This window comes from Bos mutus, chromosome 22 (genome assembly GCF_027580195.1).
Source record: "Bos mutus isolate GX-2022 chromosome 22, NWIPB_WYAK_1.1, whole genome shotgun sequence".
NCBI lineage: Eukaryota > Metazoa > Chordata > Mammalia > Artiodactyla > Bovidae > Bos > Bos mutus.
In genome coordinates, this window is record NC_091638.1 from 43,666,264 (window position 1) to 43,684,971 (window position 18,708).

General features: G+C 37.6%; 2 protein-coding genes across 34 annotated transcripts in view; one reads left to right on the forward strand and one right to left on the reverse strand.

Moving 5' to 3' along the window:
* SLMAP (sarcolemma associated protein) overlaps positions 1-18,708 on the reverse strand; it is a 150,856-nt gene that overhangs the window by 71,946 nt on the left and 60,202 nt on the right. For 21 of the 33 annotated variants that reach the window (XM_070359881.1, XM_070359882.1, XM_070359871.1 and 18 more), the window contains exon 2: positions 14,121-14,268. In XM_070359881.1, coding sequence (XP_070215982.1) covers positions 14,121-14,268 — 148 coding nt within the window. Of the gene's footprint in view, positions 1-14,114; positions 14,269-18,708 lie in introns of all 33 variants that reach the window. The other 12 variants (XM_070359876.1, XM_070359870.1, XM_070359861.1 and 9 more) reach the window with 1 other exon arrangement.
* Positions 611-1,166, forward strand: LOC102266576 (large ribosomal subunit protein eL21). The gene has a single exon (XM_005898998.3). The coding sequence runs from the start codon at positions 669-671 to the stop codon at positions 1,149-1,151; it is 483 nt and encodes a 160-aa protein (XP_005899060.2). The 5' UTR covers positions 611-668; the 3' UTR covers positions 1,152-1,166.

Below are 18,708 nucleotides of genomic sequence, written 5' to 3' on the forward strand. Positions count from 1 at the left end.
AGAATGCTCAAACTGCTGCACAATTGCACTCATCTCACACACTAGCAAAGTAATGCTCAAAATTCTCCAGGCCAGGTTTCAACAGTATGTGAACTGTGAACTTCCAGATGTTCAAGCTGGTTTTAGAAAAGGCAGAGGAACCAGAGATCAAATTGCCAACATCTGCTGGATCATGGAAAAAGCAAGAGAGTTCCAGAAAAACATCTACTTTTGCTTTATTGACTATGCCAAAGTCTTTGACTCTGTAGATCACAACAAACTGTGGAAAATTCTTCAAGAGATGGGAATACCAGACCACTTGACCTGCCTCTTGAGAAATCTGTATGCAGGTCAAGAAGCAACAGTTACAACTGGTCATGGAACAACAGACTGGTTCCAAATCGGAAAAGGAGTATGTCAAGGGTGTATAGTGTCCCCTTGTTTATTTAACTTATATGCAGAGTACATCATGAGCACTGCCAGGCTGGATGAAGCACAAACTAGAATCAAGATTGCGGGAAGAAATATCCATAACCTCAGATATGCAGATGACACCATTATTATGGCAGAAAGTGAAGAAGAACTAAAGAGCCTCTTGATGAAAGTGAAAGAGCAGAGTAAAAAAGTTGGCTTAAAACTCAACATTCAGCTTTTCGGCCGGAACCGCCATCTTCCAGTGATTCGCCAAGATGACCAACACAAAGGGAGAGAGGCGGGGCACCCGCTACATGTTCTCCAGGCCTTTCAGAAAACATGGAGTTGTTCCTTTGGCCACATACATGCGAATCTACAGGAAGGGTGATATTGTAGATATCAAGGGAATGGGTACTGTTCAAAAAGGAATGCCCCACAAATGTTACCATGGCAAAACTGGAAGAGTCTACAATGTCACCCAGCATGCTGTTGGCATCATTGTAAACAAACAAGTTAAGGGCAAGATTCTTGCCAAGAGAATTAATGTGCGTATCGAGCATATTAAGCACTCTAAGAGCCGAGATAGCTTCTTGAAACGTGTGAAGGAAAATGATCAGAAAAAGAAGGAAGCCAAAGAGAAAGGGACTTGGGTTCAGCTGAAGCACCAGCCTGCTCCACCCAGAGAAGCACACTTTGTGAGGCCCAATGGAAAGGAACCCGAACTGTTGGAGCCCATTCCCTATGAATTCATGGCCTGATGGGTGTAAAAATAAAGACGTGGACTGTGCAAAAAAAAAAAAAAAAAAAAACTCAACATTCAGAAAACTAAGATCAAGATAGCATCTGGTCCCATCACTTCATGGCAAACAGATGGGGAAACAATGGAAACAGTGAGAGACTTTATTTTAGGGGGCTCCAAAATCACTGTGGATGGTGACTGCAGCCATGAAAATAAAAGACGCTTGCTCCTTGGAAGAAAATCTATGACCAACCTAGACAGCATACTAAAAAGCAGAGACATTACTTTGCCAACAAGATCCGTCTAGTCAAAGTTTTGTTTTTTTTAATTAGTCACGTATGGATGTGAGAGTTGGACAATAAAGAAAGCTGAGCACCGAAGAATTGATGCTTTTGAACTGTAGTGTTGGAGAAGACTCTTGAGAGTCCCTTGGACAGCAAGGAGATCGAACCAGTCCATCCTAAAGAAAATCAGTCCTGAATATTCATTGGAAGGACTGATGCTGAAGCTGAAACTCCAATACTTTGGCCACCTGATGCAAAGAACTGACTCGTCTGAAAAGACCCTGTTGCTGGGAATGATTGTAAGCAGGAGGAGAAGGGGATGACAGGATGAGATGGTTGGATGGGATCACCGACTCACTGATCATGAGTCTGAGTAAGCTCTGGGAGTTGGTGATGGACAGGGAAGCCTGGTGTACTGCAGTTCATGGGTCGCTGAGTCAGACACGACTGAGCGACTAAACTGAACTGATAGCATCATTTCCTAAAATAGAGTGCTAGCAGGTATACAAAAAAGGATTTGGGGGTCAGAAAAGTTTGGAAAATACTTGGTTAAGAGACACTGAAAGAGTTTTTATCTTTTTAAACCACAGTCTTTGTCAGAGCTTAGTAGATTTTGTGTCCATATGAAGAAACTACTTTGGAAAATGCTGCTGTAAAGCCTTCTATGAAGCACTTTAAAACAAACTGTCCTCTCAAAATTCATCCAGAAACATTATTACTGTCATATTGCCATGAATCAAAGACAAAATTAATGATAAGACACAATTTTAGAGTTTTTTGGGCAGGGTAATGTGGCTGCAGGAAGACTGCCATGCTAAATGTACACATGTATTGTAAGCTAAAGGCAAACTTTCAGAAATGCTAAAACCTGCAAAGCAGATGTGGTGAGGAAAACAAGGTGCATGCAAGAGAAAAATCCACAATTGCCTGCTGTGATTACAATATTTTATTACAAATTAGAACTAAGACTATACAACCTACCATTACATGAGTTCTTTCTCTTTTATACAGATTATTTTGCTTTTGAGTTATTATATTTACTTCATGATATACAATCAGCTCTTTCTATTACCTCTTCACACATACACTACTTAAAGGACCAACGTTGACTTTGATAAGTTTAAAGACTCTTTATAATACTTGATTGGGAGACTGAAACTCCTGGGGTATACTGGAGTCTGGTTCTATCTCCTTTTCTGCATTGAGTAGGAAGGTCAATACTATACTCCACTGGAGTGGTTTGAAGGATCACTTGAAATGATCAGCAGTAATAGGAAGTAAAAGCTCAAAAAACATTAAAAAACAAACAAACAAATGAGCAGTGTTAACATTTCCAGGTTTGGAAATTATTCATCTAATTGCCATGTGACTGCAACCTAAGATGAAAGTTACCAAATGCTCATTCTGGTACTTTTTGCTACATAAAGCTTCTGATTCCCAGACTTTTTTTTTTAAAGGTTAAAAAAGAGATAGAGCTAGACAAGTACTCATCAGATTAAAAATATATTTTTTTTAATTTTAAAAACTGAAGTATAGTTGAGTTACAATGTTGTCTTAATTTCTGGTGTATAGCAAAGTGATTTAGCTATACAATTATATACATATTCTTTTTCATATTCTTTTTCATATTCTTTTCCATTATAGTTTATTATAGGGTATCAAATATAGTATTGCAATATAATATGACCTTGTTGTCTATTTCATACACAATAATTTGTATCTGCTAATCCCAAACTCCTAATTTATCCCTGCAACATCCCTTTTCCCTTTTGGTAACCAAAGTTTTTCTGTGAGTCTGTTTCTGTTTCATAAATTCATTTGTGTCATATTTTATTTTTTTAATATAAATTTATTTAATTGGAGGCTTTATTACTTTACAATATTGTAGTGGTGTGTCATAGTTTAGATTCCACATACAAGTGATACCATGTGATATTTGTCTTTCTCTAACTTCGCCTCATATGATAATCTCTAGTCCATCCATGTTACTGAAAATGGCAGGATTTAATTCCTTTTCATGACTGAGTAGTATTCCACTGTGTATATATACCACATCTTTATTCATCTGCAAACGGTCATTTAAGACAGCTTCCAAGCCTTGGCTATTGTAAATAGTGTTGCTATGAACACTGGTATGCATATATATTTTCAAATTATAACTTTTATCCAGATATAAATTGGAGTGGGATTGCTACATCCATATGACAACTGATTTTTTTAAGGAACTGTCATACTGTTTTCCATACTAGCTGCACAGATTTATATTCCTGTCAACAGTGTAGCAAAGTTCCCTTTTCTCCATACCCTCTCTAGCATTTGTTATTTATAAACTTTATAATGATGACCATTCTGACCACTGTAAGAGTTGTTTGCTTTTTTATAATTGATTTGTATGAACTGTTTGTATATCTTGGAAATTAAGCCCTTGTCGGTAGAATCACTTGTAAATATTTTCTCCCAGTAATAGGCTGCCCTTCCTTTTGTTTATGGTTTTCTTTGCTGTGCAAAAACTTGTAAGTTTGATAAGATTTCACCTGTTTATTTTGCTTTTATTTTTGCTTTTGCTATTGCCTTGGGAGACTGACCTAAAAAAACACTGGTACAATTTATGTCAGAGAATGTTTTGTCCATTTTCTTTTCTAGGAGTTTTATGGTGACATCTTGTATTTAAGCCTTCGTCATTTGGAGTTTATTTTTATGTATGGTGGAGGATGTGTTCTAACTTCATTGATTTACATGTGGCTGTCCAGCTTTCCAACAACCTTTGCAGAAGAGACTGTCTTAAAATAAACTTTTTTTTTGAATTGATATTCTATCACCCTCTCTTCATCTATCAGCTTGAGTTCAGTGATTAAAAAAAAAAAAAAGAAGAAAATTCTCTTTTACTATTTATTTATCTCAGGTATAATTCCTATAGTAAAGATAGCACAAATGCTTTCTTCTTTCTCTTTATCTACCTGTTTTCAGAATGAGAAATAAGTTCCAGAGGTGATCAAATCTTTTTCTTTTTTAATATTGTAAGTTTATGGATTTAAATATATTGGATCTATTTCAATTTACTGCTTTATTTATTGTTTGATGCTCAAATTGACTAATCTTTGATCAGTCAGAATTCCATGTTAATTCTTGAGTTTTTCTAACACAACCTTAGCAATCTTAGATAGTTCCACTGTTTTCTGATGTGACAAAAATCTTATAAATCCAATTTATACATTTCCTGCCTGTACTGCTGATCCTGTTCTTGATGCCAACTGCCTTGTTGTTCACACTGTTCGCTGAACCCAGGGTTCAGCCTCTTAGCTCTAGAAGAGGCTGGAAGAAGGCACGAGGAGCCATAGGAACTGCAGACACATTTCTTCTCTCCCGGCTGGCATCGTGGCCTTAACACAGCCTTTCTCCTGGCTGATACAGTAGCCATAGCAGCAGCCATAACATAATCATAATGTAGCCATAATGTAGCCATAACGTAACCTCATATAACATAACTGTGATATCACTCCAATGAAGCCCCAGTGCAGGGGGAGCCAGCGTTTTCATGGTGAAGCTAACACAGGCATACCACACAAAGTAGCCCGTGACCAAGTGGGTACCTCACGATGCACATGTGCACTGCTATAAGTGATCTCAGCTGTTACACAGCCATGCAGTCATTGTTTACAGAACATGGGGTGAGAGGGAGTGAGAGCGTGGGGTGAGACAGCCTGACTGGCACCATCGTGTTAATTTCCCACACTGCCCTGGACTGAGAGTCAGCTATCTCTCCCAGGAATCCTGTTCAACCTATTTATTTGCTGGGAGGAATCCTTCTTATAGGCATGTGGATTAATTTGCTACTTTATTTCTATAGCATACTTGGGAGTGATATTGCTTGTTTATTTTTTGACTTGGTTTGTTCTTTGGCTTTATCTGTTCACTCAATACTCAATGAAAACCTGCTGGCTACAAATGAGTACACTGGGAATGATGGGAAAAACCAAGAGGACTATGACCAACTTCCTTGCCCTTGAGCAGATTTCAATTTATAATAGTTTGTAGAGAAAACTAGAAGTATCTAACAACAAAGGGGAAAAAATTCATAAATGCTACAAGGCACTGATGGAATCTGAAATGGACAAGAGCAGAAGGATTTATGAAGAGGGTAAAGAAAAAATAGAATTTCAAAAGCTGGAAACAAAAGGAAAGGCAGAATGGCATGAGCAAAGAAAAAACAAGAAGGATGTGAGAATTGAACAACTAAGGCGGGCACCTGGAGAAGAAATATATTTCAAGAATCTTTAGGGTCCAGTCCCATGCTAAGCACACTATATATGCTAACTATTTATGATAAACCAGATAAACCAGATAAATAGTTATTTTTATGTTCCATTTTACAGCTGAAGCAACTTAAATCAAAGAAGCTAAGGTAACCTGCTTGAGACCTCATCTATGGCAAATGGCAGCGCTAGGATTCAAACAAATTTTTTCTTCCTCTTACCTCTAAGTAACACTGTTTAACATATATTAAGGGAAGTAATGGAAAAAATCAAAAGGTTGAATTGAGTCCACATTTTTGAGGGCCTCAAGTGTACAGTTAAGCATTTCAGATTTTCTTCTACAGCATGACACAGCCACTTAAGACTTCTAAAAGCAGGATAATGACACCAATAAAGCTGTAACAGAAGAATATTCTGGAGGCAGTGGGTTGGGAGAATATGGTGGCCAGAAGTGGACAGCTACTGTAACACTCTAGGTTGGCATCTAGAAAAACAAGTAGAAGCAGGGAAAGGAGTCAAATGTCTAGATGACAAGTGCTGAAGGTAAAGAAGAGATGGGATTCAGAATAGATACCAATATTCTGTTTACAAAATGAATGAGCAAAAAGTGAAACTGGGAAGTTATTATAATGCTCTGGTTTGAAGGCAGAAATTAAGCTTTGTACGGAGCAATTATAAGGTGAAAGAAGGACATTTAAGAGGAAACAACCAAGCAAGAAGCTGGAAATACATGGACAGAACCAGTACATATAGCTTCACAGCAGACATACATGAGTAGGGAGTCTCAGGACTTGAGGATAAAGGAAAGCAGATAAAATAGTTGCCAGAAACTTAATGGAGCAGAGTTCTTAAACCTAGCTGCCCAAAAGAACAACCCAAAGCTTTTTAGAATAGGTATGTTGAGGCCCCACACCTAACAAGTCTCCTTCTTAGGGCTGAAGGGTGGGATCCACATGTCTATAGCTTTACCAAGCTCTGCAGGTAATTCTGGTGCATACACTGGGTTGAGAAAACATTTTTTAAATGAACAAAAGAAGACTGCCATGACATCAGAAAGATTCTCTCAGTCAATCTGGCACATTCTTTGTTGACTCACCTTTGTGTTTTCCCTAGAAGCTGTAAAGTGGAAGTGTGTAAAGCTTACGGTGAAAGTTTCCAAGAGCTAGAAACAAGCAAGACAGCACAGCCCCAAATCAAGGAGTAGTCTAGAAGCTGGTGAGTATGCCTCTGAAATGCCACTGGTGGGTTGCAAAGGACAGATGGATAAAGAAGCCTGAGTAGAAGCTACTGAGAAAGAGAAGCAAACTAGATGGCCAAAAAAAAAAAAAAAAAAGGATGGTACAAATAATTGGCAAGGGTTTCAGTGATAATTAAAGCACCTGATTCTGAGTTAAGCACTTCATGTTCACTCTTTCAGTGTTCATTCACAGTGACTGCTGTGCCACAATGTGAACACTGAGTATCATACCACAAGCCTTCAGATGGTTAACAGTATCACGAATCCCACTTTATAAGATGAGGAAATTAAAGCTTAGACAGGTTAAGAAGTAACTGAGTCATAACAGAATAAAAAGGGCAGCGAGTAACAAGAAGGTTGCCAATACCCCATTGTCATATAAGCCTCCAGATTAGGAGGAAGGCTAATAAAATCTCACCTGAGATAAGGTGGTAGAGGGAACTCTTGTAAAATGGCAGATAAAGATTTATGACACATTTTAAAAATTTACTCAACCAATATGTGCCAGTTTAAGCAGGCAAGATTCTGCAATAAAGACAGCCATACTGCTTGTTCTTGTACAGCTTACAGGTCAGTGAAGGAAGCAAACATTTGGAGGGGATGAGCACACTGTGCAACAGGGACATGGAAGGGCACCTTGTCCAGCCTACAGAGGTTTATGGGGGAAGGAAAAAGTCACGTGCAAGGTTTGAAGGCCAGAAAAGACAAGATACACTGTGGGGAGTAAAAGTAATTCAGCGCAACTGCAGCAGAAAACAAAGGAAGATACCACTGACTTTACTCATAACAGACCCTTTGCTCACAGGGCCTTAACACAGGAACAGAAGTGGGTCAAATGGCACCTGGACTGAAGGGCTAACTGGAGTTAGTAATATATGTGAATTTTATAGGACTAAACGGTCCCAAGATCTGCAACAGAGGGTTACTATAATGTACGACCGAGAACTCATGCCATCTGGGCAGTGTGTGGCCTTATGAACAGAGAAGTGGCCAGCAGGCAAGTTGTTAAGGCTCCCATTCCAGGAGGATCTGATAGGTTAGCTTTTTCTCTTTCTCCCTTCTCTCCCTCTCTCCCTGCCCGCCCCTTCAATCTATTACAAAGTCATCCTATTTGTTGGCAATAACATCTTATATCTATAGGGCAGAGTATTACCAAAGTGCTGACCAATGGATCTTCTCCCTGAAGCCACACTACGCAGAAAGTGAAACATCAAAATTAGCTTATTTTGGAGAGACTGGAATAGAAGAGACACTAACATGAACTAATACATTCAGTCACACCATACTCATAGCATTTTTAACAAAAATACTGATTTATGTACACACACAAATATAAAAACATATATATATATGGCACATACCTTTTAAAAATTTCCTTTTACACATATATTGTTTTATACAAATGCACAATATGTCACGTTCTGTAGGGGTCTACTGCAGTTTTGCCAGCCTTGCCCTTTTTAACTGGTTCTTGGCTCCTTTACTCCCTCTCTCCAATCATACTCCAGAAAGATTCACACTAATGATTAGTATATATATGCATTCTTCTATGTTTTCCTCCCACGTTCATATAAGCATAAAAAACACATATGTATACAGGCACATGTATAGGGACTGATGAGACTTTTTAAAAATAACGAAATTATGAAAAGTAATCCTTTCCTCACTTAATAATACATCTCACAGAAATCCCTGCAATTCATACAATCCTAATGTATTCATTTTAATACCTGCATGAAGGGCAATTTAAAAATTATCCTTCCACTGTTTTTTATCCTATGCAGACTGATGAAAAAAATCCTTTTCATAGATCCACACACATTACTTTTTATCATTTCAATTTTCCAATTTTATATCCTTATTATAAATGTGTTCAAAAGCATTAGAGCGCGAACATTAGAGTCTCGTAGAGAAATGGAAATAAAAACAAAAATAAACAAATGGTGCCTAATTAAATTAAATTTACAAGCTTTTGCACAGCAAAGGAAACCATAAACAAAATGAAAAGACTGGGAGAAAATATTTGCTACATCCTGCATCTTGCTACAGACAAGGAGTTAGTTTCCAAAATATGTAAGCAGCTCATATAATTCAATGATAAAAAAACAAACTACCCAATCAAAAAATGGGCCAAAGACCTAAATAGACATTTCTCCAAAGAAGACATACAGGTGGCCAGTAGGCACATGAAGAGATTCTCAACACTGCTGGTTATTAAAGGAGTGCAAATCAAAGTAACAATGAGATATCAACTTCCATGGGTCAGAATGGACATCATTAAAAGTCCACAAATAATAATTGCTAAAGAGGGTGTGAGAAAAGGAAACCCTCCTACATTGTTGGTGGGAATGTAAACTGGTGCAGCCACTAGGCTAAACAACATGGAGATTTCTTTAAAAACTAAAAATGGAGTTATCATATGATCCTGCAATCCCACTCCTGAGCATACATCTGGAGAAAACCGTAAGATGTGGTATATATACATAATGAAAGACTGCTGCTGCTGCTGCGTCACTTCAGTCATGTCCAACTCTATGCGACCCCAGAGACGGCAGCCCACCAGGCTCCCCTGTTCCTGGGATTCTCCAGGCAAGAACACTGGAGTGGGTTGCCATTTCCTTCACCAATGCACGAAAGTGAAAAGTGAAAGGGAAGTCGCTCAGTCGTGTCTGACTCTTAGCGACCCCATGGACTGCAGCCTACCAGGCTCCTCTGTCCATGGGATTTTCCAGGCAAGAGTATTGGAGTGGGGTGCCAGTGCCTTCTCCGAAATGAAAGACTACTCAGTCATAAAAAAGAATGAAATAATGTCACTTGCAGCAACATCAATGGACCCACAGATTATCATACTAAGTGAAGTAAGTCAGATAAGAGAAAGACAAATATCATATACCACTTATATATGGAATCTTAAAAAATAATGTAAATGAACTCATTTACAAAGCAAAAACAGACTCATAGACATAGAAAACAAACTTATGGTTACCAAATGGGATAGCAAGGGGAAGTTAGGGAATGAATTAGGAGCTTGGGATTAATATATACACAGTACTATATAGAAAATAAACAACAAGGACCTATTGCATAGCACAGAGAACTATATTTAATATCTTTTAATAACCTATAATGGAAAAGAATCTGAAAAACAATGCACATACATACACACACACAGAAAACTGAATCATTTTGCTATATACCTGAAACAACACAAGATGGTAAATTAATTATACTTCAATTTTAAAAGATCTTAAAGAATTTAATTGATATAATAAAAGAAAGCACAATAGAGCACTGTTGTACATGAATTCATGCTTCATGTAAAGGGTATTATACCACATATATTCTTTTGCAATTTTCTTGAAATAATGTTTAAGGTTTATCTTTATTGATATACACAAACAGTTCATGTATTTTTATAGATGTGTAGCATTTTTGCTATTTTTCTTCTGTTTTAATTATAATTTTTTTTTCATCCTATTTATTTACAGTTTTTACTAGGAACAACTCCTGAACTTGATCAACTGCCTTTTCAACATCCACTGGTTCTACAGTACCTATTTCTCAGCTTTATTTTGTGCATGATGTTGACATATTTCCCCAAAATTGAATTATTTTTGCATTCTTAGAGTAAATCCTACTTTTGTTTATTCTAGCTTCACTTCTGAATTTACTACTACCCTAACCAGAATTTTTTTATCTATTGTTCCAAACGAAATTACAGTTTTTTTTCTTTGTACTTTATCTGTATCAGAATTTGGCATTAATGAAAGGCTGCTGGCTTCTTTAAAAGATTTTCAGAGTTTCTCACCTTTACCTATATTGGATTATTTACACAACACTGGATTTATCTTTTTTTTAATAAGGCAAAATTCAACTCTGAATGCACGTTTCTAGTCAATTTTTAATAACTTTTTTAGTCTCTTAAAAAAATTAACTTGAAGGTTCTCTACATCTTGGGGTAATTTTGCCAGGAAAACATTAATTTACTCTATTTTTTTTTTTGCCACAGTTTGGCATGTAACAGTCTCTAAGAATTCTTTTGGTATATCCCATATCTGTTTATATCTCCTTTCTCATTCCTTGTATTTTTTATATACAAGGAGTCAAGGCTTATGAACTACCTATTTTATTGTTTTGTTTTAAAGGACCAGCATTTGGGTTTGTTTACCCCTTCTACGGAGAAGGCGATGGAAAATCCCATGGTCAGAGGAGCCTGGTGGGCTGCAGTCCCTGGGGTCGCGAAGAGTCGGACACGAGCGACTTCCCTTTCACTTTTCACTTTCATGCATCAGAGAAGGAAATGGCAACCCACTCCAGTGTTCTTGCCTGGAGAATCCCAGGGACGGGGGAGCCTGGTGGGCTGCCGTCTATGGGGTTACACAGAGTCGGACACGACTGATGTGACTTAGCCACTTAGCCACCCCTTCTAAATTTTTTTTGTTCATTTCATTAATTTCTGCTTTTCATTTTTCTACTTCCAAACTTCTTTTTTTTTGTTCTTTTTCTAATTTCTTCTAAGTGCCAAGTTCCTTCATTGTCTTTCTTTTTTAATAATGGAAAATTTTAGATTGTAAGTTTTTATCTGAGTAAAGGATTTAACATATTTTTGTAGGAAAGTCTCCTTTCCTTTCCACATAGTTTGAAGTTCCTTTTTTGATTTCTTTGATCCACCAGATATCCGATAGTGTTGCACAATTTCAACAGGATTTTCCAACTGGTATAATGTTTAGCACAGAGCAACATCTTTCTTTTTTTTTTAATTTTAAAGCATATGTTTAAATAGTAATACACAACTCATGACATAGCTGAATCCCAAGAGGCCATGCATAATGTAAGTCAACTTTTTCAAGCCAATTAAGTGCCAAAAGAAATAACATTTTAAATGATGAAGAAATCTGTCTTAATTTCCTTAAAGTTGAATAAAAGATATGTAAATTTTCAAAGAAGCCTGTAAGAATTGATGTTGCTGAAATAATACTGTACTAACACTTAGTCTCAGTTTTCCTCTTAGCTTTCTACAGTATTTTCTAAAGTGTCCTACACAGCAAGATGGGGAAGAAAAGTGGAAATGAGTCTGGAGTTATCTACATTCAATCAATTACCCCCTTAGATACCTGCACATATGTTAGCACGTTAAAAGCTCTGAGATGTCTTGCCTACCTTTGGTTAACTAAGCATTTCCTAAATGTATTTGATTACCTCATTCTTGTGCCAATTAACACCTCTTGATTCTCTTTGAGAAATGCAAGACAAGAAAATAGATATTCCTTGGAGAGAAAGACAATGTAATTAAATTCTGCCTTCTCTGGGTTATTCACAGCTGGGGTTCAGTAAATGTTTGCTGAATGACTCGGTAGCAGAGGAGATGTGATACAGCAACAGGAGATATCAAAGTGTCCACTGCAGCTGTTCTCAGTATGGTTATACAGAAGTAGAGTTCTCTTAGTAAGAAGTACTCAATATTTTGCATCAAAATACAAATTTTCTTTTCTATTTTACAAATGTAAATGAAAATTCCTAAGACGCTGGCCCTGCACACATCCATGTATCAAAACCTAACACCCTGAGAAGGCCAACAAAACCCAACAAAAATAATACTGCAGTTGCAGTACGTAAATGTATACGCATACATACATACAGGGCTTCCCTGGTGGCTCAGACGGTAAAGAATCCGCCTGCAATGCGGAGGCCTGGGTTTGAGCCCTAGGTTGGGAAGATCCCCTGGAGAAGGGAATGACAATCCACTCCAGTATTCTTGCCTGGAGAATCCCCATGGACAGATGAGCCTGGTGGGCTACAGTCCATGGGGTCGCAAAGAGTTGGGCATGACAGAGCAACCAAGACACATATATTCACACACCATCATCACCATCTACCTGGATTCCCTCGTCTACTGTGCAAAATGTTAGAGGCTAACAACTTAGGGTATTCAGATCAGAGGATGCTCAGAGAAGCAAAAGGAAAAACTTGCCAATCATTCCACTGTGCATACTAAACTATGACAAGTGGGACTGCATACTTTTGGTTCCTATTTTTTTAGTTTTATGATTCAGTCATTATCATTTCAGTCATAAACTATACAGTGAACTAGGTAAGGCCAAAAAGCCTCAGAATTGTAAAAATAATCTAAATTTATTTAGCCACAGAACTTCTAATTTCAGAAACTGAGACATGAAATTTTACACTTGTAGTAGCTGCCTACAGAATTCTGATTTTGTTTGGGGCAACAATGAACGCACAACCAAAGGGATAAATCATAATTGATCTATGCTAGTCATGGATTTCCTGCTCTCCTTGGTCAGGTAACTTCCTTGCCAGGCTTCTCTGTAACTAGAGCTAAAGCTATATACATGACCCACCCACGTAGCCAGTGAGCAAAAGGAATCTGCTGGAAGGAGTCTATGAAAGATTGTTCTTTCAAACATAAAAAGAAAGTCACACTAGAAGGTACTTTGTCCCCATCTCATCTTTTTTGCCTAGAACACTGGTGTGGGGAAAATCATGCCTGGGGCTGAAGCCATCACCCTTAAACCATGAGGTGACAATTAAAAGCTTAAGAAACTAACACATAAAGGATAACAGACTGGGAGGACAGTAAGATCCTGGATTCTTTGATAACACTACAGAGCCAACTGAACGAAGTCTGAACCAACCTATTTCCAGGCTTATTGTTAATAAGTTAATAATAGATATCTTTATGGTTTGGGGCTTCCCTGGTGTCTCAGAAGGTAAGGAATCTGCCCAGAATGTGGGAGACCCAGGTTCAATCCCTGGGTCGGAAAGATCCCCTGGAGAAGGGAATGGCTACTGGCTCCAGTATTCTTGCCTGGATAACTCCATGGACAGAGGAGCCTGGCAGGGTACAGTCCACAGGGTCACAGAGTCGGACATGACTGAGTGACTAACGTTTTCACACTCATCCTTATGGTTTAAGCTCTTGTTGGTTGAATATAGTGTCACTTCAGCCAACTGCTTCTTAACTGACACAGCAGTGTCCTATGTTTTGGTACTGTAATAGAGATTATAAACTATTTAATATTTCAGAATTTAAGATTTTAGAAAAGCAATAGGAAAAGTGAGACATTCAACATTTCACTGCATGAAATGTCACAGTTAAATTGCTTTTACAAGCATGAAATGTTTTGTTAACATTAAACAATAGAATAAAAAATTTAACAAGACAAATAATAGAAAAAATCGATCCATACCCGTACCTTTCCGTGTGTTCTCCGTCACATCTACCCCAAACTGGATAATGTCACCGGAAAGAATTTCACATGGTGGACTTTCTTCAGAGCCTCGACTCAATCTCTGGCTATTTATAAAGGTACCATTACTACTTTTAGTGTCTTGAAGATAAAACTGCAAAAATAAAATTTAAAAAAAGAGCCAAAGATTAATAGTAATAATTTCAAACCTACTTTAAAAAAAAGTACTTCCAACTTTGCAAACTACTACAGGTGAATTTCCCTCCCCTATCAATTCAAATTGCTTATTTCAGCTATTTATTCCATTATATATAAAACCAGAACTTTAAAAGTGGGAGATTTAAAATCCACTGGGACAAAATGGTATATCACTTCAGAAAACAGTTTATAAGGTCCTCAAAATGTTAGAATGTAAAGCTAGCATATGACCCTTCAATTCCACTCTGAGGTATATACTGAAGAGAACTGAAAACACATGTCCTCACAAAAACTTGTACACAAATGTTCACTGCAGTATTATTCATTAGAGCCAAAAAAATGGAACCCAAATGTCCATCAACTGATGAATAGGAAAATAAAATGTAGTACATCCATATGAATTAATTATTTGGCAATAAAAAGTAATGAAGTTCTGATTTATGTTATAACATGAATGAACTTTTAAACATTAAGCTAAGTAAAAGAAATCAGTCACAAAAGACATATGTAATTCAATTTATATGAAATATCCAGAATAAGCAAATCCACAGAGAGAAAAAGCACATTAGTGGTTGCAAGGGGTTGAGGTGTCAGGGCAGAGGAGGGGAGGGGTGGGGTGGGGTGAATAACTGCTAATGGGTGTAACGTTTCATTTTGGGGTGATTAAAAGGTTCTAAAGTTAGATAGTGGTGATGGTTGTACAACTCTCTGAATTGTTCATTTTAAAAGACTGAATTTATGGCATATAAATTATATCTCAATAAAACATCTTTTTAAAGATTATTATACAAAACTCTAATTTTATCTTCCTATCTCACTTGACTTTGTAACTCTGCTGCTATAATTTCTGGGTTAAATCAAAGGAAGTGTTATTTACTCCACAGGCAAGGACAATTGGTAGTAGGTAACATCTGTATGAACAGCTATTAGTGAACTAACATACTTGGTATCAGGACCGACATGTCTTCAGTAAATTCTTTGTGATAAACAGATTGAAGACACGAGAAACTAAAATACTGGAATCAACTGTGAAGGTGTCACTTTCTAGCTCCACTAAACTTGTCTTTCATCACTTGGGTGATCCCCCGTCTCTACAAAGGGAAGGGACAGCAGGAGGCACAGGAAGCCTACCTATTTATCACCTATCTATCCCCAAAGAAATTATCAACAATTGGGATCACACACAACAGACTTACTAGGAAGAGAACAACCAATAAAAAAAGATGTACCTTTCTTTTTGCATTTTTCTACACTCTCCAGCCCTGCTTATTCTAGCAACACATTTTCACTGAATTCCTTCCTAAAGAAGAAAGGAAAGAAGAAAACTAATATTTATTAAAATACATGTTGTACCACCAGGCCCTCATTTAACCTTAACGTTAAAGCTATGATATAGATATTATTTCCATTTATATATGAGAAAAGTAGGGCACAGGCAAGTATCTTTCCAAAGGTCACAGAGCTATGGAAGACAGAAGCAAGGATTTATATAACAGAATCAAAAGGGACATTTTTTTCCCCCATTACTTCATACTGACCTTCATGTTTCATTTATCCTTCACTCCTCCCATAAAACCCTCTTCCAAAATGAAACACAACAAAAGAATAAGCGATTTGCAGAAAATATGAAAATGACATTTCTTTTCATTAATTCCTAGGCGACAATTTAAAGGCCACCAGGCTGGCTATAAATGACTTATTCTGTTTATAATTCAAGAGAGACCAACTGTTACTTTGGCTAGCAGTTTATATATTTAATTACAGGCCATTAGGAAAGAAAATTGTGTTGATATTTTACAAGTCCATTTGAAATTTAAAGGCTTAACATTTCACACCAGAGAGATAAGCATAGGCAACATGCTCAAGAAGGGACAATGATCCTCAAGATTTTTTCCACACTGGAACATACTCTTAAACATTGTATAAACCAGCTTGTTTTTTTGTTTTTTTAATAGATATATTCTTGGGCAATGTGGCAATATCTGAATTCTGGTTTGGTCATTTTCAGTTGTATGTGCCTTGGCAAGCCATATAAGGGGATTATAGATTTACAGTGGTTTTCAAACTTCAAATTCTGATCCATTATTGTGTTACTAATGGACACGATGGCTGGATAGCATCACTGACTCAGTGGACATGAATTTGAGCCAACTCTGGAAGATAGTGAAGGACAGGGAAGCCTGGTGTGCTGCAGTCCATGGGGTTGCAAAGAGTCGGACACAACTTAGGGATTGAACAACAATAATGTGTTACTAAGTCAATTTATTGGGCTGTGACTAGTGGTTTAAACAAAAAAAATTAAGAGAACAGAAGTAAGAATATATGAAATGAGGTTCAGTACTGTTTAGCAAGCTTTGCTTGAAAAACAAAAAAATGTGTGTGTTTTTCTGTACACATTCGCACACATATATCTCAACACTTCATATTTGTAGCTCTTAACTCTAAAACCATAAATTTTCAAATTAAAAGAATTTAATCAATATTAACCCAGGTTCTTTACATTCTAACATGTCTATTATTATATCCAAAGCATACCCATAGTACCTTTGACATCCAGTTAGCTTGAAAACACCATTTACATTAGTTGCTCACTGTTCCTCTGCTCTCAATCTGCTAACAGCTTCCAAACGTCTTGTAATAAAGTTCAAAGTTCTTATCATTACAGCCAATAAAACCCCATACGACCTGGCTTGTGGTTCCCTCTCCGATCTCATTAACTCCCACTATTTTCCCCACTAACCTCCATTCATGCCCCAGAGCCTCTGCACTTGGGCATAGCTAGACAGCAATAGTTTACTTCCCTGCAGAAATATTTATATTGATTTACCCTTCTCCCCTTGGTGGTGTGAAAAATTGATATTAAAAATGTTTCTGCACCTTCAATGAAACAATCTGCCACTATTCAGTTTACACTGTACAAAAGCTATTCATTCTATTTATTATCAGGTTAGGTAGGTATAGGACTTCCCTTGTGGCTCAGTTGGTAAAGAATCCGCCTGCAATGTGGGAGACCTGGGTTCGATCCCTGGGTTGGGAAGATCCCCTGGGGAAGGGAAAGGCTACCCACTCCAGTATTCTGGCCTGGAGAATTCCATGGACTGTATAGTCCACAGGGTTGCAGAGTTGGACATGACTGAGCGACTTTCACACTTTCACTAGGTAGGTGTAAAAAAGTCAAGAGACTGGGAAGTGACTATGTTTGCAAGGGACTGGGAAGTGACGATGCTAACAGTCCCTGGATGTACTTCCCCTGGTAGGTATGTCAATTGGTCCTTTATCACTTTCCAACCAGAAATTACTTTCTCCTCTATGCTGATACCTTTTTCCATCAGGCTTTTTTTTTTTCCCCTCCCATTTTATTTTACTACGCTGGGAAAAAAAAATCCTATTGAAGCTTTAACCATCTTTATTTCCTAGTAGCCTAAGGAATGCCCAATCCGTCTCTAGTGTTTGCATTAGCCACTGGGCATTCACTTTGATGTTCAGCAGGTGTCTCAGGAGCTCTGAATTTATAAAACCCTCCGTAGCTTGTGGCCAAAGTCCATCTCCCACTATTTTCAAACAGGCTTTATCCTCAGTTAACCCCATGCCTTCCCCTGAATTAAAGTTAAGCTCCCCCACATCAGGCATTGATGGCGATCCTTAAACTGAAAGGCTGTCTTCGCCCTATCAGTCACTCTTTCCTGTTTCTCATTTATTATGATTACTTTCAAAGACACAAGCACAGCACTTCACAGGTTGCATAATTTGCTCTTTGGTCTTCAGAAAGTTTCTGCTGTTCATTCCGTAAGCAAACATGTTCTGTACCATTTGCAACTTCACCTCAATGTGTAAATGCTTTCATTTCCACTATAATGATAAACTGCTTCTTTCTAGCCTTCTCTAAGTTGACAGGTTTTCCAGTATCCAACTACCAAAAGATTTTTTAAGGTTTCAGAACGAAGCACAAACACAGGAGACAGGTCATCAGCGAGAGGCCAGAAATTCCAAGTCCATACAGGGAAATTTTAAAATATGAATGCAGAGTGGATCCTGGACTCTTGGTGGCAGATACTACACTACAGATTTTTTTAATGTACTTGAATCACCACCTAAAATCAAAAAGAGTGACTAAGACAGCAAAACCAAAATGCCATGGAGAACATATACAACAACAAGTGGAAATTATCCATATGAAACTCAAAATAAAAGTGGGAAAAAGCATCAACAGTTACGAGACCTGCATGAAATCAGCATCTGTGCATGAGGATGCATACAGAAGCAATGGATATTTGAAGGACTTGAGTACCTCAGAATAGTCACTGTCTACTCACTGGATAATATGATAGCCAATTTGAAAAGAGAATCTGAAAATGGGAAAAGTTTAGCCCAGTCCGCTAACAAGTGAGTGTGAGGT

Excerpts from the sequence above, each read along its gene's own strand:
- LOC102266576 (XM_005898998.3), top strand. The coding sequence starts at position 669 with ATGACCAACACAAAGGGAGAGAGGCGGGGCACCCGCTACATGTTCTCC.